Here is a 20,081-nt window from a genome sequence, read left to right on the forward strand (position 1 = left end):
GAGAGCGGGCTGGCAGCGGGGCGAATGGCGCCTGCCGCCAGGCACACACGCTCGGAGTTCAAAAAAACGCTTCAAACAAGAGGCGCAGCGCGTCAGGGCTGATGTCACCCCTGGCCGGTCAAACCCTTCAAGGGCTCTCGGTAGCCCGGGGGGGGATTCTGAGTCGCCACCGGCCCCGCAGCCCACCCCCTCGCCTCAGGCGGCCGGCGGGGGTCGGTGAGGGGCACCGGCGATGTTGGCGCTGCACAATGGCGGCGCGGGGCCGGGCGGGAGCGGGAGCGCCGTTCCCGTCGTGCCCCGCGCGGGGTGAGGTGCCCGGATGTGCCCGGCGCCGGAAGAGAAGCGGGTCTCTTCGGGGACGGCCATCTTGTGCGGCAGCGAGCAGGGCGCGGGGGGCCCCGGCAGCATCGGAGGAGGATCCCGCCGACGGGGGCCCATCATGCCCGGACACCTGCAAGAGGGCTTCGGCTGCGTCGTCACCAACCGCTTCGACCAGCTCTTTGATGACGAGTCCGACCCCTTCGAGGTGCTGCGGGCGGCCGAGACCCGGAGGAAAGAGAGCGGCGGCGGCGGCGGGAGCCAGGGGGGCGGCGGGGCCCGCGGCGGCCCAGCGGGTGCCCAGACCAACTCCTCCGGCGGGGCCGGCGGCGGCGGCCCGGGCCAGGCGGGGGCCGGCGGCGGTGTCGGCAGCGCGGCCAAGCAGCTGCGCAGGGAGTCCCAGAAGGAGCGCAAGAACCCGCTGCCCCCCTTCGCCGCCTCCGCCGGGGGCGCCGGCGACCGCCGGGAGGAGGGCAGCGGCCAGCCCGGCGCGCCGCTGCGGAAGGAGGGTGAGAGCGGGGGGCTGCGGCGAGGCGGGGGCGGCGGGAGGGAGCCGAGCGCCGCGGCGCTGCCGGGCCCGGCCCCGCCGAGGGGCCGCCCCTCACCCCCGCGTCCCGGCCGCGCACAAAGGAGGCGGCGGGAAGGAGCCGGGGAGGCGGCGGCGGCGGGGGGGGGGGTTACCGGGCAGGGCCGAGCCCCGTGTCCGCGGCCTCGCACCCACGTGGGGAAGCGCATGGCGAGGCCGCGGGAGGCCGCCCGGGGCTCCTGCGTGGGGCGGGGGGGGGCCCGCAGGGCCCGTTAGCGGCGGCCCCGGGCAGCCGGAGCGGTGGGAGGAGCGGCGGCCCCCCACGCCGGTGCTGCCCGGCCGCAGGCGGGATGTCCCCGCGGCCCGGCCCGCGCAAAATGGAGGCGGGCGTGGGGTGCCCGGGGCTGCCTCCGTGGGCCCGGGTGGCGGGGAACGGGGGAGAGCGGGCAGCCCGCGGGAGAGGGGAAGCGTGAAGGAGACAATCCCAGCAAGGCATCCTGGACTTGAATTGTCTTTCGGGAGGCCTGACGTATTTGACAGGTTATCTGGCAGTCCCCGGGCTTTTCCAAAATTCGCTCGGGTCGTTTTTCTAGGGAACGGTGTTGATAGAAATCACGCCTGTGTTTTAATAATAGGTCGTGTGAATTCCCAGCCGCGTTTGTGTAAACCCATAAGACAATCCCGCATGGGAAAGTTTGGGAAAAAAAAAAAAAAAGAAATTAATATGCTGTGGGCAAAATAGTTAGTAGGACAGAGCTCTGCACGAAGAGGGATAGATGTGGTGCACGCAGTTGTACAGCGCACATCAAATTGGTCGGAGCTCTGATTAAATTGGAATCCTTGAAATGTATCAAAGTGTGGTGACAGCGCTTGACACGCGGGTGAGGAAGTCACTTGCCAACTGCAGTTTTAACTCTAAATGATCTTTGCAGAAACGTGGCCGGTTCAGAAGAGCACAGTGCTACGTGAGAGCATCTTAATGCTTCAGCGTTTACTGCAGTGCACGTTGCAAAATGATTCTCCACCACGTTTTATGCTTTCTGAGAGAGGAAAAGTTCTAATATGCCAGCTGTATTAGAAAGTGGGCCTCCCAAATGTTATTTGGAAACACCTTGTGAGAAGCAGAAGTTGGGAACTGTGTTATAATTCTGTTTGCTTATGGATTTTTTTTTTTGTACTTAAACGCTTGAGAGTTTTTTCCGTGTGAGGGAATGCAGTAATTTGTCCCGAGTGGCAATTTGCTGAGCCAGTGTCCTGGAAATAGTAGTCGGATACAGAATTATGGTGTTGTCCCGCAGGAGGTGAACCTGAAACATGGGCAGTGTCTTTGGCCAACACAAGAGAAGGCAGAGGGGTTTTGGCAGGGCTAGCAGCCCATGTTTACCTCCTGGTTTTCACATTCATTTTCAAGAACAAGCACTGCTTCACTATGAAAGAAGTATTTTGTGGCTTATTATAGTAGTGAAACAGAGAAAGTCAGGCCTGCTTGTGCAGCAGTGTGCATGGAGCACTGTAGTAAACAAAGCCACTTCCCGGTTTGAAAATGTCTATTTTTTTTTTCTGTGGGACGATAGTTCTAACATTATAAAGATGTTTGATGCCATGATATCAATGGGGTTGGTTTCCTGGGTGAGTGTGTTGCAGTTTAAAACTACTCCGCTGCTCTATAAAGGTGCAGATTATTTGACTGGTGAATTACCAGTTCAAAGTTTTGTGATACTTATGAAGAAGAAATAACTTGTATTTTTGGTTAGGCTTCACCAGGAACCGGGTTTTTCTGAGCACAGGGTGTTGAACTCGAAATTCAAAAGATGTGGATTATTCATTCCAGTTCTGCAGCATACCTCCTGTGTGACACTGGCCTGTTCCCTTTCCTTGCTGAGCTTTGCCTCTTAAAATAAAATGGTCGTCCTTAGTGTGAGAGTCCTTTTCAAAGTAAATGTTAGTGAGTTTAACCCCTGTGTTTCCTCGGGGAGTAAGGATTACTTAGCAAGCAATGTATGTCATGCAAACTTCATGTTAAATACAGCTTGTAAGGTAAGGAAGACATTGTTCATTTGGGTGTGTTGGCTTGGATATCATTACAACTGTAACTTCTTTAGCCCCACCCAATATGACATTGCTTGTTAGGCAGGAACGTATTTCTTTAAAAAAAAAAAATAAAGTTTGGCAGCTTTTTAATTTAAAAGATAGTTCACAATTCTTGAGCCAGCCTTGGTAGTTTGCTTAGTGTTTTTTCCATAAACATTTTGGCAGGAAAATAGTACAACAAAGGAGCAATGTGTTTGTGAAGATCTTTCTAAAGAAGAGTAAACAGGCCTTTGAGATGAGTGGAAAGGAAAACTGTATGTAAGATCCTTCAGATGTCTTAGTGAAGAGCATAATGCCCATGGGAAGTTGTTATCTAAAAAAAAACCGTTTCAGAAGGCAAAGAGAGGGAAGGGAAGAACCTTACCCAGTTCAGTGGCACGGTGTATTCTTAAGCTATTTTAAGTGCATGCACAAGGAGATGAGTCTTTGTCAGGGAGCATGTGTTGGACCGCGAGGGTTGGTGTGGGTGCACACACCGTTTAGTCACGGACCGGTACCTGCTCTACTGGGTGCGAGTGACCCCTCTCTGGGTGAGGGTGGCCCTGCCCTGTGTCGTGCTGCTGGCCAGAAATGTTTCCAAGAACAGCGCAGTGGGATGAAGCGGTGTGGCTGTCACAGGGACGTGGGTCCAGCGTGGTGATGCTGGCTTCGTTTTGGTGCGCATCCAAATAAAAGGCACTTGCTTTAGCCGAAAAGCACCTTTTCAGCGAAAGGAAAAAAAGTCTAGCTTGCCTTGATCCTTCTTTGAAAGTTGACCCATCATTGTAACACGGATGACTGATGTATTGTGCTCTGACAGGTTGTGTTTCCTATAACATTCTAAGAGTGTACAGTTGTACAAAATACAATTTGATTGAAATACTGTGTAAAAATGGGAATGAGTCAAATGACCTACAGTGACTTTTTTTATCGAGTTTCTCAGATTATCTATGATGAGGCTGGAAGAAAAACTTCAATTCCAGTTTTCCTTCAGTATTGTTTTAGGGTGTTAAGAGTCAGTATCTCTCCCGGCGCAGCTCCACATTCCGTTGATGTGTTTTTGCCTAATGTTTCAGGGATAAGGCGTATTGGCAGGAGGCCTGATCAGCAGCAGCAGCAGCAACAGCAGGGTGAAGGCAAGCCTATTGACAGGAGACCGGAGAGACGACCTCCTCGTGAGCGCCGCTTTGATAAACCTGTCGATGAGAAAGGCGAAGGAGGAGAATTTTCCGTTGATAAGTAAGAATTTTGTCTCGCCTGACAACTTTCTAATTTTGATACGAAGGGGCTGTCTTGCCTTGTGCTACTATGTTAAAAAACAAACAGTTGATTGAATCAAAACTAAACTGATCAAATTAAATTTTTGTCAGTCACAAGAAGAGCATATGTCTTACAGGCTATAACGCTTTTCTTCCCTTTTCCATGATTTTGTTTATGAACTCGATTCAAGTTATAGACTGGGAGTGATCTGATATGAACAGTTCCATTGGTGTAACTGAAAACACAGTTTAAATCAGTAAGCTATCCACCATATCTCTCTAAATCTATAGCAGATAGCTCAGGAAAGGAACTCGGGTATAGCTGTCGCCTGCAGGATGAGATTTGTTTGCTGTTACAGCTGTTGCTTAAATCCCTACAGCTGATTTCAAGCCAATAAAAGTTTGTCAGTGTAGGTGTTCACACCTTGCCTGCAGTCGCTCCAAATCTGGAAGGCTTGAAGCCATCTTAGGTCTAGGCAAGATTTAAACTGTCTTGAGTATCATGAGGGATCCAGAATTCAAGTATTCTGAAAGTAATGTTCAACTATTAATATTTCAGTAGCCAAAGTTAAAACCCTTTTAAAAATAAGTTGTATGGATGTGAGTTAAATTCAGTTGTAATATCAGCTAGTTATGTAACGCAACACAAACACGAAATTTGGAATTCAGTGCCAGAAGATGGAAACAAACAGTAATCCTGAGCATTTGTTTCCAGATTCTGAAATGCGGGCGTTATATATGTGGGTTTTTTCAGTGTAATAATTTGGCATTGAAATTAGAGCCTCGGCACAGTTACAAATAGTAATTACCAAAGAAAAAGTAAAGGAAATTCTTAAAAGAGGAAAAGAAAACCTTAAAAATCATGATGTAAGTTTTTGGAGGTGAAATATTCGCGTTTGGCTGTTCCATGCTAGACCCATTATTGACCGACCTATGCGTGGACGTGGTGGACTTGGAAGAGGACGTGGCCGTGGCCGTGGAATGGGCAGAGGAGATGGGTTTGACTCTCGTGGAAAACGTGAATTTGACAGACACAGTGGCAGCGATAGATCGTAAGTCTTTAACTTTTTCTATTGTTTTTTAGCTATTCTTTACAATTAATACACATTTTAAAATTTGCTTTTGAATTTCTGTATCTGGACACTATAATGTTAACTCAGTTTTGTTAGTTCTGTTTCACATTCACATTTCAGCGGCCTAAAGCATGAGGACAAGCGTGGTGGCAGCGGATCACACAACTGGGGAACCGTCAAAGACGAGCTAACGTTAGTAATCTGTAATTACTCAGAAAACTATTAGCAGAATATTAATAAATCCTAATTCTTACAGTTCGCAAAATGTAAAGATTTAGCTGCCTTTTTCTGCCTTTGATTTTGATAGTTTTTGCTATGCTATTAAAGCAGCCTTTGCAGAATTTAGAAAATTAGCAATTTCTTGTTAACATAAGAAATGGCTTCACTGTTAAAACCAGAATTTTGGGGAAGTTTGGAATGGGGCGTCATGTGCTGGTTTTTGAACAATTCTTTTACTAAAAACAGAACAATTCTAACAATTTTGATCAGGTTAAGCATGCTTTTCTACGAGTATTACATTGAAAACAGGATTTTTAATACCCAAATCCACTTTGTGTCTCGGGGTGCAGCGGGAAGCTTTCAGAATGGATACTAGTAAGTGCTGGGGGAAACCATTAGGAAGGTGGAAAGCATAAGAGTTTAAAAGGCACAGAGAGCACCAATCCTTAATGAAATAGTTCTTTTTAAAGAAGAGTGGGTTGTGTAAATCCACTGTAGAACTTAGTCATTAATATTACGTAGCTTTAAATAGGGATGAACTTTTAAAAAACAAAACTCCAAACATTATGTAATTGCAGTGAATTGGATCAGTCAGCTGTAACTGAGGAAACGCCAGAGGGAGAGGAACATCCGCCTGCTGATTCTGAAAATAAGTGAGTATCACCCCTCTTAATGTTCTTTGATTGCTTCAGAGGTAATATTACTTTGCCTTTAACCTCTGATATTTATTCCTAGTTCTATTTTGCCAAACTGAAGTTATACTTTTTTCAGTAGATAGGAAATTATCCACAATGCTGCTGAAAAACAGTCTCTCTAAAACTGCACATCTAAAAATTGTCATCTTGAAGCTGTTCATTAGTGTCATGCAGGCTCTTAAGTCACTCTCAGATTTAGTTATTAATAATCAGTTCTAATATGCTTAGGGTCTCAGGATGCAGCTCCAGAGTACCAAATCCAAAAGCATCTGTTCTCCAAGCTAGGTAGAACCACCAAGCAAAAGGAACAAAATATTCTTCTGCCAGTGGAGGGCAACTTTTTTAACCATAGTTTGTCAAAACAGGTGTTGAGCCTGTGTGACTTGCCTGTAGAAGAAGGTTGTAGTGCTCTTATTCTCCAGCTTCCATGTATGCAGGCAGTTTGCAAAGAAGTTAACTTGATTGCTTCTCATTCCACTTGGACACTGTTACAGAAGAAACCCGTGACTGGATGAATGAACTAGAGTAACTAGAGAAGCAGAATGAGCAGTAGTGATACTTAGAGTGCATGTAAAAACATGATACAAATTTTTATGGTAGCGTAGTACAATAAAATGTATTTTAATGAGGAATGTGCTTTATGGTAGATTCAGAAGAAAATGGCAAACAAGTAAGATAGACTTTTGAAATACTGGTTTGCACAAGATTTCTAATGTGGAGTTTGCCATAGCTTGATTTCCTCATTAATAACTTCGGTTAGTGGTAAAGAGGGTGCAATTACTGCATAAAGAATAAGAAATGGATTTAGCTTGACTAAAAAAAGACTAAATGCTATTACTTCTCCAAGGTTGTGGTGGTCCAAGATTAAGGTCATCTTGTATACAGAAGTAGTATGAGAATTTTTAAGGAATTACAGCTTGGGCATTGGTCAGAAAATGCAAACTAGCTAATCCTTAAAAAAATTACATGTATTGGAAGCCTGGATATGTTAAATTTGCTGTGTCTGCAGTATTTCCTGGATCGTTATTAGCAGCAGTGTCCTAGTGCTTGACCAGGTACTGACCCATCCGTGTGCACATCAGTTATCTGCAGGATTCTGCAGGCTATTTGTATCTTCCTGAATCTGCAGAAAATGTGTATTCTTCTCAGTTTCAAGCATAACATATCTGTTGTAAACCATCTTTATGAAAAAGTGTCTTTACATGGGCTAGTTTTCAGGTTGGCTAGTTTGGTGTGGATCTCTAACATAAATGTTTCAGCAGAACTGCAGGATGTTTTACTGCAGTAAAATGTGCAGAATGCCGAGGAATAACATGCTTCTTGAATATATGTCCTGTCAAAAATGATTCTGTCCTACACAATGAGGAAAAAATTGAAATACAGTAATTTGATGTAAAACCTCTGTATTATTACATCAAAATTAATGGCTGCAAGTTGAAGACCTTTTCTCTTGGGTTGAGGCTTTCACGATCTCTTTGCTGCACATACGTGGCACTAGCTTTCTATAAATTGGAAATTTAATTGCATAAACACACTGCAGAATGACAGGACGAGGATTACCGCCTGTGTAGTTGGAACATGATCTGTTATTGAGCATAGTGGTTGTGTGTTTTACTTAAAAATAGCTCTTTGGCAGAAGATAGAGGCACCAGCGATTCACAGTGAGGTGATACATCACACAAGTGACTTAAGTTGTATGCTGTTGTTTTTTCAAGTTAGCCGAAAGTTAAAATTGTTTCAGTTAGCTGGGAAGTTAATAATTGTCTTTGGTTCAATAAAGGAAGGAGACTCTCCAAAGCTGATTAAATCCTGTTTTTTAAAAAGCTAACAAGCTTAAAAATTGTGGTAAGAACAAGCTCTACCTCTCACTGACTTAACTCGAACCTTTGGGAGAGAGGCATCTCAAAAAGGCGGGGGGGGAAGCTCCAAACAAGTCCATTGCAGAAGTTAGGCTTTCATATTTGTAAAGAAAATTGTCGTTAATGTGGAGAATAGACAGCATGGATCACTGTTAATTTTAACATTCTGCTGTGTTGAGCTCACCATTTAGTTGCTTAAAGGTATCTCTGGCTGTGATTTTCCCCCCACACACACTGTGGCTAAAGGAGATGAGTTTTCCTCTGTGCTTTCTGAATGGAGGGCTTTTTATGCACACCTCTTAACTGCTAAACACCTGACAGACTTTTTTTAAAAAAACTCTGGTGCTCATTAACAACTGCTCTTGAATTTGTTGTATCTAGAATGTGAGTTCTAACCCATGATCATAATATCCATGAATTCACTACAGAGAGAATGAGGTTGAAGAAGTTAAGGAAGAAGGTCCTAAGGAAATGACCCTGGACGAGTGGAAAGCTATTCAAAGTAAGGATCGTGCGAAAGTTGAGTTCAACATCCGTAAACCAAATGAGGGTGCTGACGGGCAATGGAAAAAAGGATTTGTTCTTCACAAGTCAAAGAGCGAGGAGGTAAAGTGATTTTCAATATTTGCTGGTATCCAGACTGTGTAGGTTTTTTCTATTGATATGCACTTCTTGGAGTGGAAGCTCCATTCTTTGAGATGCTGACCTGTAGCTAAAAGTTTATAAAGCGGGAACAATATTTCTCTCAATCAAATTGAAGTGGTGCAGCAGCATAAGTAGCCATTCTTACTGTGGTTAGTTTTAGCAGGTGATCTCTACCCTTCGGTTGGCGTGTACTGTGATAGAATCTAGAGATAAGACTGGAATACTGCTGCATCTGGGCAGTTAACTTTGTAAGGACTGTCTCTTGGTGAGCATTTCAGAAAAAAATTGTCAATATCACTTTTATTTGCTTTTTTTTAAAGGAAGCTTCTGGTATTTAGCATCTCTGTTAGTCTTAGGCAGTACACAGATTTATGGTGCATGTTAAACGTGATGTAAGACTGAGGTCGTGCCTCAGACACATTAATGCCTGAACTGTGCATCTTAAGGTTGTAAGTCTGTAAACTGTATATCTTAAGGTATCTTCTCATTTTGTAATATTATATAGTCTCCTTGAAGCTTTTGAGAAACCAAGTGCAATACATTTGTATGCTTCAGTGATACTCAATGTCGTTGCTGTAGAATTCTTATGAAGTTGTTGTTTCTCAGGCATACGCATTTCAGTCATTGAAAAATTTTAATTATTCAATTCCAAGATAGTGCGAGTGGCAAGGAGAGACATGCTCTTCCACTTCAGAAGCAGGGGGAGGTGCCGAGAGCTCTGTTTTCTCATGCAGGGCTGCATTTAGTTGTCTTTTATTTTTCTTTGTAACAGTGTAATATCCGAAGTGGCCCCCTGTTAATTTGGCCCTGCAACTTTGTATAGCAATGGTTCTGACTCTCTTTGAAAAGTCTGAATGAGTAGTATGTAATACACTGCTCTTCTAGTATGTATTCCTGCTTTTTCACACTTTGTCAGTTGTTTCTTGTAAGCTGGGGAGGCACTATTCAGTGCTTTCCAATGAAATTTCCATGTCTAATCTCGTTGAACTGGGAGTGAGTTTGACTTTGTGGCAAACATGCTATTTTATTTTCTTTCTGTGAAAGGTAGTTTGGTTCTTTAAGTGATTACATATCTTCTTGTTTACTTAAGCTGCTCAGTGTTTGGAGTGTTCATTAAATACTGCTTTCTCTGGCTTGTGTAGAAAAGGGAAATTGAGTTAGACTTAATGTTGCTGTGTATTAAGAGTATATTTGAACAGAAGTATTTATGTACTTTACCAAGATTTACTAAGCCTGTAGTCCTTGAAGTGTTCCCCCCAGCCTCAGTCCCTCTGAAGCAGATTTATTTGACATCTAATCAGCTAAAGACAGTCTTTTTTAATATATTTGCATGTATGATAGTATAAGATGGTGGTACTCTTGAGTAATTTAGAAGCTAGAAAGATCCATGCTGTATTTTCCATTTGAAAAATGAATCAGTAGTTAACTCAAAACCCCCAACCAATACCAATGAGAATAACAAACCAAATAACTTTCATGGAAGAACTGAAATAATCAGTGGATTTTTATATTTGAGAGGTGTAACTTCTCTTCAAAAAAATGAGTCAGATGTTTTTAACACAGTCACATAAGAAGTTAAGAGCTCCTTGCTGTATAAACACAGAAGTGAGATATTAACAAAACTGCCTTTAAATCTGGATACTTTTAGCCTGCTTTTATTGTGTGTCCTGCAGATGTGTCTCCCCATTTCACTTACTCATTGTTCACTGATCCCTTGGGAAGCAGCATGGGGGTTTTTTTGCAAAGTATTGCAGCAGAACGGCTCTATAATACGGGCGTTAGGAAAGTCTTCACTGCGGCTCCTCTGTGAGCAGGTTTAGAAGGTGGCATATTTAGAAGTTGTGAACAAAACCTACCGATCCCCTGCTGTTCTTTCTCAGTTTGTTCTCTTGGACATACTTATGAGTCATGAAATTAAGGTTGATGTAAGGTTTCTGTGATCTTTACTGATAGGAAGGGAGTTGATGTGTGGAAGGAACTTGGTTTATAGGTAAATTCTGGGTCTTGGCCCCAGATCTTCTGTACTCTTATGACTGAAAAATCACAATTTGCCCCAGTAGATTTTCTCAGAAATTTGGATTGAAGCATTGTGATGACCACCCTCATTCCTGTAGCTTGAGAACTATGGGGAGAATGTGCTGGGAGTCAGTGGGAAAAGGGAGTATGAGCATCTACTGCTGTTCATCTGCCTTAGTCTTGGGAAAGAGCTGTCCTTCTCCTCCTTGTGCTCTTCACTGAGGGTGAAACGCTTGAATCTATTGCAGCGGGTCTTTCCTTTTTTTCACATTTGCTCCGCAGTTACTGGAAAGTGATATTTTGTATAAAATGAAATCTTAATACTGTCTCAGATTCTTGCTGGTTTAATAGGAAATCCATGTGTATTGGCAGTCCGACTAATGAGACTCTTCCCAGGAGATTGAGTTATGCTATAAGAGATCCTCTCTCTTCATCCTCCGCGGCTGGTTTAGTGGCTTGTATCTTCTAAGTTCTGGTGCAGCTGAACAAAAAATGAGAGGGAGTTACATTGTGGAGAGATCTTAAAATTTGTTCAGAAAGTTGGATGCAAGTCTCCTGGAAAGATTGATACGGTGGTAGCTCAGTTCCTACTCTCTGTATCTGCTGTGCCGTGCCTCTTCCCTGTGCCTTCAAACTTTCTTGCTAATCTGATCGCTTCCTTAGAGGAGGTTGCAGTGGGAGACTGAGAAATATGTTTTGGAAAGAATAGCTCATCTTCTCAAAATTTGGAAGAAGGACTCTTGAATCGAGGCTGTGCAGAAACCTGTTCTCATGAATTTTAAACATCCCACCCTCTTACCTGTCTAGTTCTGTACGCAGCGTGCCTGATGTATTGAGAGATCAGCCTGCCTGTGGTCTCTACTAGAGTTTCCAGCAGCCTGTGTTAAACATTTTTTTGGTATCGATCTGAGATTTCTCTTGTCTCCACGCCTGTGGTATAGTCCATCCTCTAATCTTTCTGGATGCTTGCACAGCTGTTGATCTCATCCTTTTGCTGCTTCATGTGCTCAGTGACATCTGTATCCAGCAAGTTCATGTGACCTTATTACCTGTTGTTTCTGTATGTAGTTGAGTCTCATTTCTTCCTTTTGTTTTCTCCCTTTGTTCCTTTTGTCACTTTGGCGTGGACACGCAACTTTCATCAGACAAAGGCGATGACAGAAATGCAGGGGAGTCTGCTGGAGTCAAATGAGGTACTGATCCTTTATATCTAACTGGTAATACCTGTGTTTTAATATGAGCCCCTTCTGCAATGAAGGTCTGGATATTAAGAAGTCACAAAAATAGAGAATACAAGTAGATCCAATATGGAGCTCTTCTGTCCATGCCTGTTGTCTAACTGCACCATATAGGACCCTTCATAATGAGTACCCTTGCTCCTAATTGAGCTGAATTCAAACCTTACCATAAATGCTTCTATCATGAGTCTTTTTATTTTTTGTTGCTGCTGTTGTTTTTCCGTACCTCACTGTCTGCTTTGGCCCCCTTTCCGTTAGTAGCTTGTTCTTCATTTTTGACAGCCTTCCCCAAGACCCGTAAGTGCAGCAATGCCTTCATGATGCTGTCGGTGATTAGATCAGAGCACTGCTGAGAGTTGCCAATACATATAAATTAAAGGCTTCTAAAGGTGATTCAGAATAAGCAATTTGTACAGTATGTCTATGACTGTTGTCACCTAAGTGATAGAAGAGGATGAGGAGCACGTGCCAAGTCTTTTATTGGTGTTTTACATTAGATTTAGTTACCTTGGATAAAGAAATCATCAGGTTACGTACAGAATTTGCTATTTGCTGCTTTAGTGGTTAAAGCAAAGTTGTGAAAATGCAATGGTTTTGGTAGACTGTAGTGTTTCTTTTTTAAGCAGTAACAGTGTAGGGGAGGAAACGTGCAGAATTATTGTACAAATCTGCTGATAGTACCTCTCACAAAAGAGAATGTCATATGACCAGTAAGTTGAAAACATAATCTCAGTACCCTGCAGTGATCAAAACTGTAGATAAAATATTAAGTAGTAAGAAAGACATCAAAACCGTAATGGAAGGTTTTGTGTATGGTTTTACAAATTGTTGGTGTACTTACATTTGAGGAGTGCCATGTCAGGCTGAGATGTGGAATGACTTTTCTTGAAAAAATAACTGTGTAGGCTAACTTCCTAAGTTGGAAAAGAGATCTCTGAGGGCAGGGTGTACAGTTCAAATCCCTAAAATCAGGAGTGGGTTGGGGACTGGTTGTTACATGGAATACATCCCAGTGAAATGCGTTTGAAATAAAGCAGTGGGGAGGGGTATTTCTCATTTTGCTTAATTAAATTGCAGTGCCCTCCACTGCAGGATGTTGTGGAGGCCAAACTTACAGCTGGGCACGGAAAGGGGTAATTAAATTGGTGGGGGCAAGAAGGTTCTTTATGGCTCTGTGTGTTACGGTGCTTGTGACTGACTCAAGGAATCCCTGAAAGCATCTTTCAGCCTTTGGACTGCAGACCTCTGTGTACCCATTGGCTGCCCTGTGAAGGATCCACAAATGGTAATTAAAGGGTAGAGGGTTTAATTGCACAATATGCTGCCTTTGAAAGTCAGCATGTTGTGTAATTACACCACAAGAAGAGTAAGTTAGAGTCAGGAGGCCTAAGCTTGCACATGGCACTCCTGTAGGAAAAAACAAACAAAAACTGATAATTGCTGTGCCAGAAGTTAGGGGTCTATGGGAAAAGAAAGCATGGCATGTTGTTTCCAAAACATGGTGGTTGGGCCTTGTAACAGGCAGAGTCCTGGACTAGATAAACCCTCGGTCTGATATAGTGTGGTCAGTTCTGCATTTTTGTGTATCATCATAGGTGCCAAAAACTGACTTACCACCTGGAAAAATCATTGGTAAGAAAAACAATTCCTTTAAAAACCCTTGGTTCTTTTTGTGTTCAGTGTGTTGATAATTTAAAATACTCAAATGTGCTGAAGAGTGGCATCTGTGGTGTTAGACGGAACTCCCTGGTGTGTACCTTGCTCCTCGAGGCGCAGGTTTCTCCCTGGGAGCCACCAGCTGTAAGAGAAGGTTGTATCCTGGCGAGAGTCGTATTTTTCAGTGTAATTGGTGAGACCGGGTCTCTGTTTTAGCATTACTGTTTTACCTACCTCAGTTATATTGTGGTTGAACTGTTTATGCCTCCTTTGCTGTTGGTTACAGCTAATGCAAACCAGGAAGGGATTTTCACCATCTGCCTTGTTTTAAATATTTACACAGGGCTAAGCAAATGAGAAAATGTAAAGTGCTCATTGAGCAAAATAAAAGATGGGTTACCAAGTAAGTATTTAAAAAAGAATGAAATAAATTGATAGAACCTGAAGATTTCTCAGGATACGAAGTGAGGAGAAACGCTAGAAAATGAGGTTCTGTACCGGTTGGGTGATAGTCTCAGATAAGCCTGAACACGTTCCTGGGAAGGAACTCCAGAGCTTCCCTGAATTACCTTGTAAATGCAAAGTACCTTTGCTAGCTCGAGCGCTTATTTGATTACCTGTATGTAGTTTTGTTGTCTGCACAAGTGGTATAACTTGATTCTTAACGATTCCTGCACTGTCTTTTAACTTGGATCAATTGAGGTAATCAGTCATCAGTTTGGGAGTGCGTTTGGAGGTGGACACGTGCTGTGGTGGTAAGAGTGCAACTACAGACCGAAAGGTGTCTTCGGTGATTTTTTTTTTTTTTTTTTTCTTACTGATGAAGAAACACTCACTCGTTTCAGGCTCACGCCGAGGACTCTGTAATGGATCATCACTTCCGCAAGCCAGCAAATGATATTACATCCCAGCTGGAGATCAACTTTGGAGACCTCGGCCGCCCCGGACGTGGTGGCAGAGGGGGACGGGGTGGCCGAGGGCGCGGTGGCAGGGCCAGCCGTGGAGGCAGAACTGACAAGGTAAGTAGCTGCAGCTTTCATCTGTAGAGGAGTTGAGTGTTTTCGTGCAGATAGTTTTAGGTGTCTTTCTCATTTCTGGGAGAGTTGCTCCGACAAACACCGCATTTTAAAACCAAGTAAAGTGTCTGTTCTTACAAGCTTACTTTAAACCAGGTTACTGTTAGGACAAAAGAATGAATGTTTTAGCAGCATTCTTTTTAAACACAAAAAAGGGAGGGTGAGGAGTAGGTTGGATTAAAAAAAAAGTGTCCGTCTTCATATCTGAACCTGAAAAATGACTCTCTGATACAGACAGATCTGAATGTACTGTGAGATGGGTCTGTTTGTGCCAGAGCAGAGCCGCAGGTGCTCGAGTGGGTATTTTCAGACACAGGCACAGTGTGGCTGCATTGTGACCTGTTGGGGGTGAAAGACTGGTTTTACGGCTGCATGTTTTATCATGAATTTGAGGAATTTAGAGTTTTCCTATGGAAATAGGACTCTTACTGTTCTGTGTGGGTTTTTTTTTCTAATCTGCAGTAATTTTTTTCCTGCTCTAGTCCTAAAGCCCCAAGGAAATACTCAGGAAGAGTACTGAATGGGAGTGGGGGGAGAACACGTAAAGTTGAAGTGCTGTAGTTTAGCCACAGTAAAGATTTGATTTAATATGGATCACTTACTCAGCTTAAATGCATCTAAACAAATTGTTACTCACTAGAAAATGAGTTCAGTCTGTGTGGTGTGGCTTTCTTCACATAGACCACACTAGCTCATTTTTGTCTCTTCTAGGACACTGACTTTTTCCTTTTTACACTGGATCAGTTTTAGGCTTATTAGTTGGAAAACTCTCCTGACAGCAACATAAGAAAACGTTAAGGAATTGAAATTAAACGGTGGTGGTGTTTGCTCTGAATTGTTTCACTAATACGACATCTTGCTGCTTCAAGAATGCTGTCATAAAGTAGTTACAAACTTTTTTTCTGCAGCTTATTTTATGCTGACTTTGTTTATTTCCTTCCAGTTGGTTAAGGAGTTTGACGTGATCCACACACCCAACCAGGTTGGTGATCTCTGCTGGTGTTTGGGTTAACCTGTGAACAAGGGCCTCCTGCTGCAGGACTGTAACTCCCCTCCTGCAGTGGATTGGCTTTTTTTTGGTTTGCTTTCTGCTTTTGTGCAGTGAGCAACCAGAGATACTAAGGCCCGTAGGCTTAAGACTCTGCTCTTACTTTTTAATTCTAGTTTGTGGGCTGGGTGATTCTACAAGTGTCTTAGTCTTGCCTACAGGTGTTGATAGAACTTTTATTGGAATGGTTTAAATATATCTCTTGATAAATGAGTATGTTTACAGGAAACTCCACTATCCTGGCTCTTCCTGCTGTTCTCTTCCACATCCCTCATGGACAAAGTGAAGAGTATTCTAAAATACTTAATTGCTGCATTTCATTGCAGCACTGGCCTTTAGGTGTGGTACAGAGCCTTTTAAAAAACTCTGTTGGGAAGTACTGGGGAGATTCTTGGTTAATGTGGATTTCTAGGGCTAGGTTGGCACAAAAATTCTTCTGATCAACAGCTAGTTTGTGGCTGGGGAAGAATTAAATGTGTGAAACTTAATTTGTGCTACCAACAGGCCTTTTCTGTAACACTTCAGTCGTGTCCCTCGGTAAGAACTGATGGTTATGTGGTAGTAGAGTAGCGTAAGCCCACATGTGGGGATCTCTTTAGGAATGGAAAAAGACGTACTTGTAACCTTGTGCGATAATCGTGTGCAAACGTGGTCTGTTTGCCTATAGTGCCTCTTCAGATAGATAGCTTTGATTCAAAAAGTAATACAAGGAGACTTTCTATTCCTTGGAATAAAAAGAAAAAAGTGTTGTTTACCATGGGGGGAAGGAAGTTGCTCTTTTAGTGATTTGTCCAGCACTAGGCTGCTTATTCTGCTGTACTGTGTACCTCTTGGAACCCCAGTTTTTCCCTGCTGAATAGGGCTGAGGTTAAAGTAGTTTTAAATGAAAAGAAAGAATTCCCACCCCGGTTTTGTCTGGGGTGCAGGGACTCCCCGGGCCTGCAGCTGCCCCGTGCAAGTGTCACCCAGTCTGTCTGCCCAGGGACAGAGGCTTAACCTTGTCCCCGTGCCCGCAGCCGCTGCCCAGCCCTGCACTGAGCACGTGTCTGCCTGGTGAGTGGAAGGACCTGGTAATGTGTCAAGAATTAGAATCGCAGTAGGGCTCGATGCCGCTGAGGGTAATAACTTTCTGATGTTTCTCTTTCAGTCAAGTGCTTCTGCTCCTGATGTAGATGACCCAGAGGCTTTCCCAGCTCTGTCCTAAACTGGATGTCATAAGCCAACCCTGCCCTCGTCGGGCCTTCCTCTCCGAGGCTTGCATGCTTAAGGATCCTAAACAACTAAGAAATTTAAAAAAAAAAAAAAAAAAAAAGAGACTGTCATTCATACCATTCACACCTAAAGACTGAATTTTATCTGTTTTGAAAATGAACTTCTCTCGCTACACAGAAGCAACAATATGGTAGTCAGTTTTGTATTTAGAAATGTAATGGTAGCAGGGATGTTTTCATAATTTTTTCAGAGATTATGCATTCTTCATGGATACTTTTTTGTATTGCTGCTTGAAAATATGCGTTTCCAAACTTGAAATATAGGTGTGAACAGTGTGTACCAGTTAAAAGCTTTCACTTCATTTGTGGTTTTTTTTTAATTCAGGACTTTAGACATTTTCCCCAAACTACAGAGTGGGTTTTAATTATTGCACACTATTTCCGTTTCCTTAATTCCTGTTTAGCAGATTTTTATCAGCCCATGGTCTTTTGGAATATGTGAAATTTTAATTTGGCAGACTGTTAGTGCTGTATGGAATACTAACTCCTGGAGTACTTTAGTTTTAATGCTTAATTTCAGACTTGGAAAAACAGTCATTTTTCATCTATGTTTGGTAGTTTGTTTTCACAAAATCTTTCTACAAAATTGATACCAGATACTTGAAAAAGATTCAAAGCACATTGGTTTATAGTTAAATACCTGTGTATTGATCCAGCAACGATGTGTGGATAATTGGTCTAAACAGTTTTTTAAAGTTAACGTGTTACACCTTTCACTCACCCTTTTTACCTTTATTCCCTCCTCCTCCCTTCAACAGAACAAGATGCTTTGTTGGCAAAAAAGAAAAAAAAAAAGAGTTTTTAAATTACCTATGCTTTTTCTTTGAGAGGGTACCCTGCAGATTGGCGTAACCTTTCCTGTTGTTGGAGCTGGGAGGTGGGGGAAGGTGGTAGCCGTTGCCCCGTAGTCCGCCTGGACTCTGGCTGGGAGGTGGAATTTAGCAGCACGGTCTCTTGACCTGAGTACATCAGGACCCGATACACCCGCAGTGCCGCTCCCACAGTGGCAGCTCTGCTGCAGAAGAAACCGCTGCAGGCCTTGGCTGGGTCTGGCAGGACCGTTTCTGGTGGGGACGTTGCAATCTGTGCGCAATACGACAAAAAGGTGCAAAACCAAAACCCCAACGCTTCACCTCTCCATCAAAGCTTTGTTCTGGATTTGTGCAGTGTTTGAGATCCGATAGCTAGCTGACAAATGAATGTTGTTTGTTTCGTTTTTTTTCAGAGAGTGACTGTAAGAAACCCTTTCTATGCCGCTCCCCCCCCCCCCCCCCCTAGAAATTTGCCGTAGCTTTAATTTAATCCCTGTGAACAGGAACATTACCACTTCAGTACGCAAAAGGAGTTGAGAGAATGACTAATAAAGAGGGATTCTTAGGGTTTTTATCTGCAGCATTTGTTAGGAGACTAGAAACAGGTTTCTCATTTTATTTAATGTTTTACACTTTGGACAGCTTATAACATATTTGTAGTTTCTTAACTAGGTAGATAGAAAACTAAAGGTAACGCCCTATTTTTTTAAAAGCTGTACAGGACAGGCAAAAAGTATTGGAGACCTTTGAATATGAAATATCAGACTCCTTAATTGTGGTGTTTAGCTGGCTTGCTTTATCTGAACTATTTTCTACAGAAGTTTTTGTTGTAAACCACTGTTAATATCATTGGATTTGACTTTTTAGTGCACTCACCTATAGTTTTAAGTACCAGGCTGTGAGAAGGAGGCAAGTTTTCAAACAGTGGATGGTAAAACCTCTTGGTTTGTTTCTCCTGACTCTGAGCTGACCTTACCCAGGTGCTCAGCTGGGGGGCTCTTGCAGGTCCAGCACTGAGTTGTTCCTCTTCCCTCTCCCGTTGCGGTTTGGTAGAACGTGTTGCAGTTCCAGCGTTAGGGACACCTTGGATAATACAATTCAACAAAGGCCTTGATACGCAGAAACACGCTTGTGGAAAAGCTTTCTCTGTCACATAAACCTTCCTCCCCTTATCCAAACTATTTGCTGTTTCGGTTGGCGCTCAGCTTTTTTTTCCAGATGACTTCTGGGCCAGCCAGGCAGTTGTTTAGGGCCCTGCTAGCCGGACTTGGTCAGAAGCTTTCCCCTTCTCCTGCTTTAGAGCATAGAGTTCCCCGAATCGCACGTCACGTACGATTTTCAAGACAGCTTGTACTTAACAATTGGTCCGTCTGCTGTTCTGATAGATGTAAATTTGCCTCTTTCAGTCCATTTGTGTCAAGAACTAAAACTGTGAACATATATCTTTAATATTGGTGGGTGTTAACTGAAATAAAGGTTTATTTTCATGCTCTTTTAAAAATGTCATGAAAACACGTGGAGATGAAACCACTTAGGTTAATAGTGTCTCATCTAGGTCCTGCCCCAGGAGGTCCAGTCTGCCTGTGGTGATGGTGCCCAGGCGTTTCCATTGCCAGGAGCGGACTTTGCCTTGGGAAAATGTCTCCTGAGTAGCTTATTCACAATTAACGAGCTTGCTCTTTAGTATAATGTTTTCTGTCCTCTTGCTTGCTACTTTTGCTGTCACGCCAAATCTAGAGGACTAGACCTTCTAAAATCTGAACAATTTGAAAAAGATGGTCAGCAGTAAAAGTTGGAGAGAAACAAGAGAGAAGCATGTGGTGCAAATTGGCTTTTTTGAACGTAACGATGGCAAGGTTTGAGCATGAAAGTTCATCTTACAGATTGAATGCCACTGATGCTGAGAGGAAACAAGCCTGATTAATAAATGCAAGTGTTAGCTGTGTGGGAAAGGACATCAATTCTTCTGAAACATCAGAAGTCGGTGTGAATATGTGGTGTTTGCAGTTGGAGGAGTTGAGACCACTCTTACCTGTAATGACTCTTTGCCCGTGGAGATTGGTTTGCATAGCCACGCCTATGTTTTAATAAACGCAGGACATACGCCTAAAGCTGACACTTCCAGCATTTGCTAACCTGCTTCTTTTCTAAAATCATTACAAGGGCCGTGCTACCTTCATTTCGCATTCCTGGTCACCGGTCAGCAGGTCCCCGCTGCGCTGGGTTCTCTGCTAGAAAAGCCGGGTGTAATATTTTGCTGGGGTGTGTGGGGGTGTGTGTGTGTAACCTGACTGGGGGGA

General features: G+C 43.3%; 1 protein-coding gene across 4 annotated transcripts; it reads left to right on the forward strand.

Annotated features, from left to right (window-relative positions):
* Nucleotides 1-326: 326 nt before the first annotated feature.
* On the forward strand, nt 327-19,897 carry SERBP1 (SERPINE1 mRNA binding protein 1). 4 transcript variants are annotated; one of them, XM_074875794.1, is made up of 10 exons: nt 327-827; nt 3,991-4,153; nt 5,088-5,225; nt 5,343-5,438; nt 6,044-6,118; nt 8,448-8,625; nt 11,826-11,873; nt 14,420-14,593; nt 15,594-15,632; nt 16,846-19,897. In XM_074875794.1, the coding sequence occupies exons 1-10, from the start codon at nt 440-442 to the stop codon at nt 16,900-16,902; spliced, it is 1,356 nt and encodes a 451-aa protein (XP_074731895.1). In that variant the 5' UTR covers nt 327-439; the 3' UTR covers nt 16,903-19,897. The 4 variants fall into 4 exon arrangements, with proteins under 4 accessions (XP_074731895.1, XP_074731896.1, XP_074731897.1 ...); XM_074875795.1 differs by having other exon boundaries at nt 5,367-5,438; XM_074875796.1 differs by lacking the exon at nt 11,826-11,873.
* Nucleotides 19,898-20,081: the final 184 nt, after the last annotated feature.

This window comes from Strix uralensis, chromosome 8 (assembly GCF_047716275.1).
Source record: "Strix uralensis isolate ZFMK-TIS-50842 chromosome 8, bStrUra1, whole genome shotgun sequence".
NCBI classification, from domain to species: domain Eukaryota; kingdom Metazoa; phylum Chordata; class Aves; order Strigiformes; family Strigidae; genus Strix; species Strix uralensis.

Coding starts and splice junctions, on each gene's coding strand:
- SERBP1 (XM_074875794.1), top strand. CDS start 440: ATGCCCGGACACCTGCAAGAGGGCTTCGGCTGCGTCGTCACCAACCGC. Junction 6,119..8,447: donor CCTGCTGATTCTGAAAATAA/GTGAGTATCACC, acceptor AATTCACTACAG/AGAGAATGAGGTTGAAGAAG. Junction 15,633..16,845: donor TGATCCACACACCCAACCAG/GTTGGTGATCTC, acceptor TTTCTCTTTCAG/TCAAGTGCTTCTGCTCCTGA.